At 36.5% G+C, this 12,691-nt stretch overlaps 1 protein-coding gene across 1 annotated transcript; it reads left to right on the plus strand.

The window, feature by feature from the left end:
• The first annotated feature begins 141 nt into the window (after positions 1-141).
• On the plus strand, positions 142-12,268 carry LOC103519868 (fatty aldehyde dehydrogenase). Its single transcript, XM_008484953.2, has 6 exons — positions 142-413; positions 793-888; positions 2,241-2,462; positions 8,904-9,067; positions 10,744-10,974; positions 12,142-12,268. The coding sequence occupies exons 1-6, from the start codon at positions 252-254 to the stop codon at positions 12,266-12,268; spliced, it is 1,002 nt and encodes a 333-aa protein (XP_008483175.1). The 5' UTR covers positions 142-251.
• The last annotated feature ends 423 nt before the right edge of the window (positions 12,269-12,691 follow it).

The raw sequence follows: 12,691 nt of genomic DNA on the forward strand, positions 1-12,691 counted from the left end.
CACACACACACACACATTAATTTTTATACATTGAGTATAAAATTCCATACCTCGGTTGGGATTCAACCTACGCTACGCCCTCTTGTTTACCAGACGAGCGTTTTAACCACCACACCAGTCTTCAGTTATTCACGTTTTTTTTTCGTCTTTCTTTTTTTCCAGCATCCCCATTGGATGACAAATACAAAGTCAACTCCCTAAACTCCTCGTTCTTCGTCGCCACACCCCCTTCCGCGACAGCGACCGCGACCATGGTCAATTTCGGCGACCTCGTTCAGAACGCTCGCGACACGTTCGACTCCGGCAAATCCAAGCCGTACGAATTCCGACGCCGACAACTGCAGCAACTGGTGCGGCTTTACGAGGAGAACCAACAGGATTTGGCCAACGCTTTGGCCGCAGATCTGCGAAAGGTGAGTCCCAGGGTTCGAATCCCACCATTGACAGAAAATTTTGTGTGCTCGTATTTCGATCGCAAATATTTCAACGGGTTACATTCTTGTGTTCTCGTGTTGACCCAGCACCTAAATGAGAAATATTGTGTCTCTTATCGCCCATCTGATGAGGGATGGGCACGCTACGACACAGACCGCACGAGTCTTATTCCGGCCGTCTGGCTCAGAACGTTTGGCGGACCCAGGTCTGTTAGGTGTTTTTGACGTTTTTCTTCACAAACTCAGACGGTCTGAGCGTGTGTGGCGGCATAATGTAGCAGTTGTTTCTCATTTTTCGAAAATCCCTCTTGCTTTAGGCTGAGTGACATGGTCTGATTTTACCCTTTTTCTGTTGCAGCATAAACAAGAAGCGGTTCTGTTCGAGATAGAATTCCTCGCCAATGATGTACGAAACACGCTGAATCATTTGAAACAATGGATGACACCAGAAAAGGTAAGACCCTTGTCCCAGGTTCGATTCCTGCCGGAGTTTTTTTTCTTTTTCTTTTTTTTTTGAAGTTTGATAGATTGATAAAGGGATCTGTAACTGCTAAGTTCTTATCGTCCCAAAATTGAAGGGAGTTGACAGACAGGATAGGAGAAAGCCAGCCGTTCCGAGAACGAACATTATTCGTTCAGGATAAGATCCGCCCCGGGCGGGAAGACGAGCGTCTTGACCACTACACCACCGAGGCAGGTCCTCATTTTGTCCTCAATAGCAATACACAAATTACATAATTTGAGAATTTGTCCACAATACTTAATAGTAGGTAGTATCCTACTGCTGGAGTGAAGTTACTTTTGAGTCCTATTCGAGCAGTATAAAAGAGACCTAATACCATCGAACCCAGGACCTTTTTGCAAGTTGAGTAAGTTGACCACTGAACCAAAACAGTCATCCCCGACCAAGGCTGACTAGACAAGTTGAGTCATCCTTTGAACCAGTTATCACATTGAAGGTCCTTTGAACCCTGTTCTCAGTAAAACAAGTCATACCAAGCTATTTCTCCATTTTCTGAATTTCATCTTATGGTGACAATATTGAATAGATACGGGTTATTTCCAACAAAATGCTGAAACATACAGCCAGCCTAGTTGGCTTGGAGGGTAGCGCGTGTGCCTAGTAAGCTCAAGGTCGTGAGTTCGATTCCCGCCAGGGCTGAATTTTATGGGCTTTTGTGTATGGAAAATACACAAAATCTGAGGCTCCGGTGTGGGGACAACTGCCCCCAAAAATGGGTTAAGATTATACGAATCTTGGGTCGCGGCGGTACAACGCAGATGCGCTACCAACCAAGCCAACTAGGCTGGCCTTTGAGACTTCATTTCATATCCAAGGAAAACAAATACTTCATTTTGAAATAAAAAACCATCGGCAGGCCACTCGGAAAACCTTCTCCAGGGACCTCCTCCTCGCTAGTGTATTTTCTATTAATACTATTCTATTTTAATTCTGTGCTACATCTATTCTGATTCTATGCTAATTGTATTCTATTCTACTCGTTTAAGCCCGGCAAAGACATAGCTTACATGCTAGTTTTGAAATAAAAACCATCGGCAGGTCACTCGAAAAACCTTCTTTAGGGACCTCCTCCTCGCAAGTGTATATTCTATTCTAATTCTGTGCTAATTCTATTCTGATTTTATGCTTATTCTATTCAAATTCTATGCTAATTCTGTGCTAATTTTATTCTATTCTATTGGTTTCAGCCCGTCAAAGACATATGCGAGTGTATATTCTATGAATTCTATTCTCTATTCAGATTCTATCCTAATTCTATGCTAATTCTATTCTATTGGTTTCAGCCCGGCAAAGACATAGCTAACATGCTAGACGGTGTCTACATATATCCGGACCCATACGGCGTTTGTCTCATCATCGGTGCTTGGAACTACCCACTCCAGCTATCTCTGCTACCGGCGGCCGGAGCTATAGCGGCCGGCAATGTGGTGATACTGAAACCCAGCGAGGTGGCCCCGGCTTCGGCCAAAATTATGGCGGAACTTTTGCCGAAGTATTTGGACAATGTGAGTAAATTTTTACTATTAGGCCGGTTAAGGTAGAAACACGACCATAAACGTAATTTTAGAGAATAGAATAGAATATACCTTGTTTATCCTGCCAGAATGAGACTGAAACTACAGAGGAAACTATAATAATGGGAGTCCTTGCCCCTGTCCTTGTCGTGACGTGATAATAGTGTGGCTGTGCTATTGATCTCTCTTTCCTGTGATCAATAAAATTAATAGGGGGTTTTTGGGTTTAAACAAATAAAAACAAGGGCTTTTTGAATTTTGAATTTTGATTTATTTCCTATTAACTTCTTACATCAATAATAATTTTCGGACTCTTCTTTTTGGGTGCTTTTTCTTAAATTTTCATTTTCACCTTCTTGAATTTGGATACTTTCGAGACTTGAGAATTTTTCGATACCTTCTTGATTTTTGATTATGTCTTGGTCCGTGGAATTTTGGTTCAATTTTGATTTTCTCTTGAATTTAGATGGTTTTCACTTTGAGGAATTTTCATAGCTTCTTGAATTTTGATTATTTCTTAGTCCGAAAAATTTTGGTTCAATTTTGATTTTCTTTTGAATTTGGATGCTTTTGACTTTTCAAAATTTTGATTTTTTTGTTTTGAATTTGGATTTGTGGGTTTAAACAAATAAAAACAAGGGCTTTTTGAATTTTGAATTTTGATTTATTTCCTATTAACTTCTTACATCAATAATAAGAAACACGACTATCAGGGCTGTCCTGGTCGTGACGTGATAATAGTGTGGCTGTGCTATCGACCTCTCTTTCCTGTGATCAATAAAACTAATAGGGGGTTTTTTTGGGTTTAAACAAATAAAAACAAGGGCTTTTTGAATTTTGAATTTTGATTTATTTCCTATTAACTTCTTACATCAATAATAATTTTAGGACTCTTCTTTTTGGATGCTTTTTCTTAAATTTTCATTTTCGCCCTCTTGAATTTGGATACTTTCGAGACTTGAGAATTTTGATACCTTCTTGATTTTTGATTATGTCTTGGTCCGTGGAATTTTGGTTCAATTTTGATTTTCTCTTGAATTTAGATGGTTTTCACTTTGAGGATTTTTCATAGCTTCTTGAATTTTGATTATTTCTAAGTCCGAGAAATTTTGGTTCAATTTTGATTTTCTTTTGAATTTGGATGCTTTTGACTTTTCAAAATTTTGATTTTTTTTTTTTGTTTTGAATTTGGATTTGTGTTGTCGACTTTTGAAATTTCGAAGGCTTCTTGAATTTGATTATGTCTTGGTCCGTGGAATTTTGGTTCAAATTTGATTTTCTCTTGAATTTAGATGGTTTTCACTTTGAGGATTTTTCATAGCTTCTTGAATTTTGATTATTTCTTAGTCCGAGAAATTTTGGTTCAATTTTGATTTTCTTTTGAATTTGGATGCTTTTGACTTTTCAAAATTTTGATTTTTTTGTTTTGAATTTGGATTTGTATTGTCGACTTTTGAAATTTCGAAGGCTTCTTGAATTTTGATTATTTGTTTATAGTCCGTGAAATTTTGGTTTCATTTTTGATTTCCTTTTGAATTTGGATGGTTTCGACTGTTCAAATGTTTTGATTTTTTGTTTTGAATTTCGATTTGTGCTAATTTTGAAGACTTCTTGAATTTTGATGGTTTGCTTTTAGTCCGTGCAATTTAGGGTTCATTTTTGATTTTGTTTTGAATTTGGATGGTTTTGACTCTTCAAAATTTTAATTTCTTGTTTTGAATTTTGATTTGTGTTGTCGACTTAGAAAAATTTGAAGGCTTCTTTAATTTTGATGTTTCTTACTCCAGTTGTAATTTTGGTTTTAATTTTGATCTCTTCGTGTTGAATTCGGACCTTCTTTTTTGATGCGTTTAATTTTGATGGTTTTCACTCCATAGAATTTTGGTTCAATTTTGATTTTCTTTTGAATTTAGATGGTTTCGACTCTTCAAAATTTTAATTTCTTGCTTAGAATTTCGATCTGTGTGGTCAACTTTGAGAATTTGAGGGCGTCTTGAATTTTGATGATTGATTTCTTTATATTCTGTCGAATTTTGATTCAATTTTGATTTTCTCTTGAATTTGGATGGTTTTGACTCTTTAAAATTTTGATTTCTTGTTTTGAATTTCGATTTGTGTTGTCGACTTTTGAAATTTCGAAGGCGTCTTGAATTTTGATGATTATTTATTAATCCGTAGAATTTTGGTTCAATTTTGATTTTCTTTTGAATTTAGATGCGTTTTACACCGCTGAATTTCGATTTCTTAAATTTTGATGGTTACTCCATGGAATTTTCGTTTCAATTTTGATTTCTTTAATGTAGAATTTGGACCGTCTTCTTTTGAAGCATTTAATTTTGATGTGGTTCACTCCACGGAATTTTGGTTCGAATTTTGATTTCTTGGACAAGTTTCTACCTTCTTGAATTTTGATGGCCTTACGCCATGGAATTTTGTTTTCAATTTTGTGTTCTTCGGTGTAGAATTTGGACCTTCTTCTTTTGAAGCATTTAATTTTGATGTGGTTTTCTCCATAGAATTTTGGTTTCTGGGACAATGAGTCCAGTTTCTACCTCCTTGAATTTTGATGGTTTTTACACCATGGGATTTTGTTTTCAAGTTTGTGTTCTTCCATGTAGAATTTGGATCTTCTTCTGTAGAAGCGTTTAATTTTGATGATTTTTACTCTAGGGAATTTTGTTTCAATTTTGATTTCTTTGGCGTCCGGTTTGTCTTGAATTTTGATGCTTCCATAGAATTTGGGTTTCAATTTTGTTTTCTCTTCCATGTAGAATTTGGACCTTCTTCTGTAGAAGCGTTTAATTTTGATGATTTTTACTCTACGGAATTTTGTTTCAATTTTGATTTCTTTGGCGTCCGGTTTGTCTTGAATTTTGATGCTTCCATAGAATTTGGGTTTCAATTTTGTTTTCTTTGACGTCAAATTTTGATTTTATTTTGAAGTCTTGACGAATTTTGATTTCTTGTAGGAGTTTATTTGGTATGATATCTTTGAAGTGAGGAATTTTGATAGTTCTTATAATTTCATGTGGAGGTCTCACTCTATGGAGCTTTATGTTTCTTTTGAAGTCTTCGCGAATTTTGATTTCTTTGGTGTGGAATTTTGATCATCCAGAAAAATTTTGACTTTCTTTTGAAACCTCTATTAAATTTTGAATACTTTGGGTGTGATTTCGCTTCGTGAAGTTTTTTAATTTGTTATTTCTTTGGTGTGAAATTTTGATCACCCAGAAAAATTTTGACTTTCTTTTGAAACCTCTATTAAATTTTGAATACTTTGGGTGTGATTTCGCTTCGTGAAGTTTTTTAATTTGTAATGTGTTTGAGTCCGTACAATTTTGCTTTTGCTCAATGGTGTTCTGATTTTCTTTTGAAGTCTTCGTAAATTTAGATTCTTGTAGGGGGTTTCGTTGGTATGATGTCTTTTCCGTGGAATTTTGATAGGTTTTCGAATTATTGAAGTCTTTCTTAAATTTTGAATACTTTGATGTGATTTCAATTCTTTGCGAAGTTTTTTTTTTTCATTTGGAATGTGTTTGAGTCCGTTGAATTTTGATGGGTTTTCGATTTTCTTTTGGCGTCGCGAATTTTGACTTTCTTTTTGTGTAGTTTCATTTGAGTGATATCTTTGGGCATTTCAACTGTTTCTTATGGAGTGAGGAATTTCGAAATGATTCTTAAATTTCGAAACGTGTTGTATTTGTTTGGTATTACTTGGAGTGATTGTTATCTTCTTTGTAAACTTTCGATTTTCTGATGGCGTCTTGACAAATTTTGTTTTTTAGTTGTTTAGTTTCATTCGCTTGAATTTTAACAGTTGCTTGTAGAGTGAGGAATTTTGAAATATTTCTTAAATTTTGATACCTGTGGCATTATTTAGAGTTATTCTAGTAAATTTTCAATTTTTGTTGACGTCTTGACGAATTTTGTTTCTAGTTGTGTAGTTTCATTCGTGTGAAGTCTGTGAGAATTTCCATCTCTTGGAGTGAGTAATTTTGATAGCTGTGGGTGATAGGGTGTTTGATGAACCTTTTTGGAAAATTTTGACCGTGGAGTTCTTTTGATGAAATGTGATATTTTTCATGTGATGCTGTGATATTTTTCATGAGATGCTGTGATATTTTTCATGTGATAATTTTATTTTATTTTTTTTTTTTTTCTTGCGGAGGGAAGAATTTTTTGTGTCTTGAATTTTGATATTTGTTGTATGGTATTGGCTATCTGTGATGTGAATTCTTCTAGAATGTTCAATTCTTCTCGAATTTTGATTGTTTGTTGTGTAGCTACTTTCTTCGTGTGACGTCTTTGAAAGAAACTTTTCTTGAATTTGGATTGTGCTTTGGTGATACTTTGATTTTTGATGTTCTCGTGAAATTTTGATTGTCTGTTGACTTCTTCGCAAATTTGGATTTCTTCTTGTGTATCTTCGTTGTGTGCTTCTTTCGTGTGATATCTTCATTAATTTTGATTTCTTGTTGTACCTAAAGTGATGAATTTTGAATCATGTCTTGAATGTTGTTAGTGTTCCTTCTTTTGAAGTGAATATTTTTTTTAAGAGTTTTCTTAAATTTTGATAGTTGGTGTGATTCTTGGATTCTTGAATCAGAATATTATTAATGTGAAATTTTAATGTTCTGGGGATATCTTTTTCAATTTTGATTGATTTGTTCTCTTGGAGTGAGTTATGTGGGGGTGATACTTGGTGTCTTCGTGTGGTGTTTAAACACTTGGAGTCTTGAATACTCTTAATATGAATTTTAATATTGATTTTCTCTGGGTATCTTTGGAAATTTTGATTGTCTGTTGTGCATTTTCTTTTGTGTGATGTTCTTCTTTTGGAGTAGGTGTGGAATTTCGCAGAGTTTTTCTAAATTTTGATAGTTGTCATACTGGGATTTTTCTTGATGACGTCATAAATTTTGATTTCTTGTTGTGCATTTTCTTCTGTGTGATGTTTTTCCTCTTTTGCAGTGTGAAATTTCGAATAGTTTTCTCAAATTTTGATAGTTGTGGTGATACTTGGATTTTGAATCTTCTTTTCATGTCTTCGTGTTTTCTTGTTGAGTGCCCTAATGTGATGTGGCGTATTAATTTAAACTACCAGGAATTTCAAATTCTTGGTTCGTTGTTCGTGATTTTTTCTTTGGTTTCTTGTAAATTTTTAATATTTATTTTAGGTTGATTTTTTTTTTTTTTTTACTTTTTAATTTTGCGCGTTGAATGTTTTGCATTATGTGATATTGTTGTGGCCAGGATAATGATTAAGATGAAAATATAGAATATCATTTTTTTATGTATTGGCTTTATCAACTTCCGTGGCCATGTGAATATTGGCCTAGTACATCCGAAGTTCCGGGTTCAATTCCCGGAGGAGTCGTTTAATTCCATGAGGATGAGAATGGTTTGTTTCTTCACGTTTCGTGTCCTCTGTCTGGCGTAGTAGTCGGTAAATCTGGCAACATCTGGCGGATTTTCAATCGCAGTAGTTGCGGAAATACCCATAACTACGCGTATTGATTGCAGGCGAATGGAGATTTCACATATGGTTGCTTTCCTTCATAATGCAGTTGACACGGGCAAAAAGTGTGTTCCCATGTGCAATTTCTTCTCGTGTCTGGAAATTTGAGTTTTTCCAATGTGTCTTCAGCTTAATGTATTTGTAATTTTGTACGATTGTAGATTGTTTTAAATGTTTGTCTGTTAATTTTCTCTCTCGTGTGTGTAGAAAACTGATGCTTTTCAATGTGTCTTCAGATTCATGTTTGTATAGTGTGGTATGTTTGTAAAATGTTCTTTTTTTGTGTGTGTCTTTTTTTTATACTTTAATTTTTTTGATTTGTTTGGATGTATACTGAGCAGTTGTGTTTAGTGATTGAGGTTTTCAGGTCAAGATAATATTGGATGAAAAAAATACAGAGATATGTTATTTAAATATTATTGGCTACACTTAAAAAAAGGGGGGGGGAATGAATGGTAGAATCCAAAAGTAGGACAGCGTTTCCCAACTTAGGGATAATAATAGTGCTTATTTATACTGCTCGCATAGGACTGTAAAGTCCCTTTACTCCAGCAGTAGGCTACTACTATTATTGTGGTCAAGTTCTCAGGAATGAATGGTAGAATCCAAAAGTAGGACAGCGTTTCCCAACTTAGGGGATGCGATAGATTGGAGAGAAATTGTAGCTGTAAGGCCCCGTTCCCACTGGGACGGGGCCTTTCTTTTTTACTTTCTATTACTACAGTATAGCGGAGCTATACCAGTAATGAAAGTATTGCAATCGGTCCAAATTTTCAAAATCGGGAATTTTTTTTTTCAAATACGTATTCCGCTAATGTAATAGAAAAGAAAGTCGTGTGATGTTCACACCAGATGTTTTTTTTTTTTAGTAAGTTCTAACCAATTAACTGAACTACTTTTTCTATTTTCGGCAGGATACATTCCAAGTAGTTCTGGGAGGTGTAGAGGAAACCACAGAACTATTGAAACACCGTTTTGACTACATTTTCTACACGGGCTCTACCTCTGTTGGTAAAATAGTGAGACAAGCCGCCAACGAGCATTTGACCCCTGTCACTTTGGAGTTGGGCGGTAAGAGGTGAGTGTTCTGATCAGAAGGTCAAGGGTTCGATACCCACAAGTTTTTTTTTTTTTTTCGTCTCGAAAGCGAAGAGAGAAGGAGGACAGGAGAAAGACTTACCTGTTTAGGATAAAATCCGCCCCAGGCGGGAATCAAATCCGCAACCTAGCGCTTACAAGGCAGACGGGCTGCTCTCCAATTTAACTAGGCTGTCTTTTTTTTTCTATTCTACTTGTAAGTTCCTTGTTAAAGAAATAGCAAAGTTCGAAGGGCATCCACTTGTATTTTTTTTTTCTTTTTTGTAGCCAAAACCAAACAACCCAAAGCAATCAGCCAGGACTGATTGAGTGGCTGACGGAAAACGCCGACCCCGTCTGAACACGCTAAAAGGCGAAGAAGAAGATTCTATTCTACTTGAACTTATTCTTCTTAATTAGACTTACTTTATCAAGGATACTCGTTGCTATGTTGAAAGCCCAGAATGTAAGATTTATTCTTCTTCATTTTTCAGTCCACTCTACATCGATTCAAGCGTCAACATAGAGCTAGCTGTTCGTCGTTTCCTATGGGGTAAATGCATCAACGCGGGGCAAACCTGTATTGCCCCGGACTACATCTTGTGCTCGCGCCAGGTACAGGCTCAAATATTGAACCAGGCGAAGGCGGTGTTGGATTCGTGGTATACTGAGCAAGTACAGGGATCCAAACACTATTGTAGGATTGTATCTGACAAGCATTTCCAGTAAGTACAAATATAAAACACTTATTACCAGTGGCGTAGCGTGTATGTATGGCGTGTATGGCGGCCATACAACTCAAAAGTTCACTCTAATGCCCATAAATATTAGTGGCATGTACTGTGATGGGACATGGTAGACCTGTGCATGAGCCCAACACGCCCTACACTTGAATTTAGACCACGCTACACCACTGCTTGGCCTTATCAGCGTAAGTACTCAATATTATGAAATTGATAGGAAATTTTGCCTCGTTAAGGACTACTGGACTAGCATACCACGGCAAGTACAGCTTTGATACATGCCTTGTCAAGAACTATAATCCTGTCCTGGAAGCCTTATCAGCGTAAGTACTCAATATTATGAAATTGATAGGAAATTTTGCCTCGTCAAGGACTAGCATACCACGGCAAGTACAGCTTCAATACATTCACTCATAGGAAATCTTGTCTTGTCAAGGACTATAATCCTGTACTGGAAGCCTTATCAGCGTAAGTATTCCTCAATATTATGAGACTCTTGTGGTCTTTGGCTTTGTCTAGCTAGGGGACGAGAGTAGACTAGTGTCTAGCTGTGGGACTATAAACAGGGAGGAGAACAGCTAACCCTAACCAGCCTAGCTAGATGGCAGTTTTCAACCGGTTCTCTTTGCTTTAAGTTTAAAAGAACAAGCACAAGTCCTCGCGATGCGACGGTTGACTGCGGCTCAGGACGAGCCAATTAAACATGGTCAGAGACCATCACCCCGTTGTATGGCAGATAAAAAAAAGTATATCCTTTTTATGGCTGAAGCCGCTACAACAACCACTCCTGTGGTCTGTTTCGTAGCATGCCCATCCTCTAGTATGTCCCTCGTCAGATGGATATACTACGGGACATACTAAATTTATTTATTTAATCTTTTGGGACATACTTAAGTTTATTTATTCAAATTCATACCTTTGTTTCTTTTTCCAGTCCACTCTATATCGATTCAAGCGTCAACATAGAGCTAGCTGTTCGTCGTTTCCTATGGGGTAAATGCATCAACGCTGGGCAAACCTGTATTGCCCCGGACTACATCTTGTGCTCACGCCAGGTACAGGCTCAAATATTGAACCAGGCGAAGGCGGTGTTGGATTCGTGGTACACTGAGCAAGTACAGGGGTCCAAACACTATTGTAGGATCGTATCTGACAAGCATTTCCAGTAAGTACAAATATAAAACACTTATTACCAGTGGCGTAGCGTGTATGTATGGCGGCCATACAACTCAAAAGTTCACTCTAAGGCCCATAAATATTAATGGCATGTACTGTGATGGGACATGGTAGACCTGTGCATGAGCCCAACACGCCCTACACTTGAATTTAGACCACGCTACACCACTGCTTATTACTAAAAAAAAGTATAGTTCGCAATTATTGTACAAAATAATATAGTACGGAAATTTATATCATAAAATACGAAATTATCGTACGAAGTGATTAAATTTAGTACGGAATTGTATCTGACAAGCATTTCCAGTAAGTACAAACATAGAACACATATTGCTAAAAAAAAGTATAGTTCGAAATTATTGTACAAAATAATATAGTACGGAAATTTATATCATGAAATACGAAATTATCGTACGAAGTGATTTAGTACGGAATTGTATCTGACAAGCATTTTCAGTAAGTACAGAGTAGAATAGGCGCGCGTGGCTGGGTGGAAGAGCTCCTTCAGGAGAACACTGCCACTTAAAAGAAAGCCATGAAGAAGAAAAAAAAAAATCTGATCTTATCACATAAATTAGTTCACTGGATGCCAGAGGTATGAAAACCTTTGACCTAATCAGAAGGCGCCTTTCTTTAGTCGTACAGTGTGAACCGGTTAATTTCGGATGATTTATAAAGGTGTTGGCAAAGGGAGATTCAATGATGTAGTAGGTACAGATTTGGTAACACTGTACAGCTGTACAGCTGTATACGAGTCCAGTTTTTTTGAATCTTTTAGTTGTCTAGTGGGAATGGTGGCATTAAAGCTTCTCAGAAGTCATCTCTTTTACTTAACTCACTCTTTTCTCCATTGCAGGAGGCTCAAATACCTGGTTCACTCCAGTGGTACTATCGCCCTAGGGGGAGACATGCATGCTTCAGATCGGATTATATTCTATTCTGTTCTATTCTATTTCTATTCTAATCTATTCATATTTTATCCTATTTTATTGGTGACCCCATCCAAGGAAAACAAATACTTCATTTTGAAATAAAAACCATCGGCAGGACACTCGGAAAACCTTCTCCAGGGGCCTCCTCCTCGCGATTGTATATTCTAATAATTCTATTCTATTCTGTCCCATTCTATTCTAATTTCTTCTTTTCTCCATTTCAGGAGACTCAAATCCCTGGTGCACTCCAGCGGGACTATCGCCCTGGGAGGAGACATGGACGCTTCAGATCGGTTTATATCACCCACCATTCTGGAATTCTTTTTGTGTTGTTTGCATTTTAAATATTAGGTTTTTTTTTTAACTTTCTCTTATAATTTATTCTTATACCTGTTAAATTGTATAAGACATTGTTTAGACTGCGGGAGTTTTCAGTCCTATGCTAGCAGTATAACCAAGATATATTCTATTCTATTCAATCCATGTCTTCCATTTCTTCTTTAATGAAAATAGCTACCTACTTTTTTCCCGAGCATGGAGCTAAAATTATATCTAATTATCTAAACATAGTATCTACTACTTATCATTTATCATTACATATTCATTACGAAAATCGATTAAAATCATTGAAGGTTTGTATTGCAAAAAGGGGCTAATTTTTACTTTCCTTATCCTATAGGAAGGAAAGTAATGTAATCGGGTCAAATTTTCGATGGTCAGATTTGAGTGCCAAAACACGGTTTGAGGTCTCTAGAGCCTAAATCCAAAGTTCAG

This window comes from Diaphorina citri, unplaced genomic scaffold (assembly GCF_000475195.1).
Source record: "Diaphorina citri unplaced genomic scaffold, Diaci psyllid genome assembly version 1.1 scaffold3009, whole genome shotgun sequence".
Taxonomy (NCBI): domain Eukaryota; kingdom Metazoa; phylum Arthropoda; class Insecta; order Hemiptera; family Psyllidae; genus Diaphorina; species Diaphorina citri.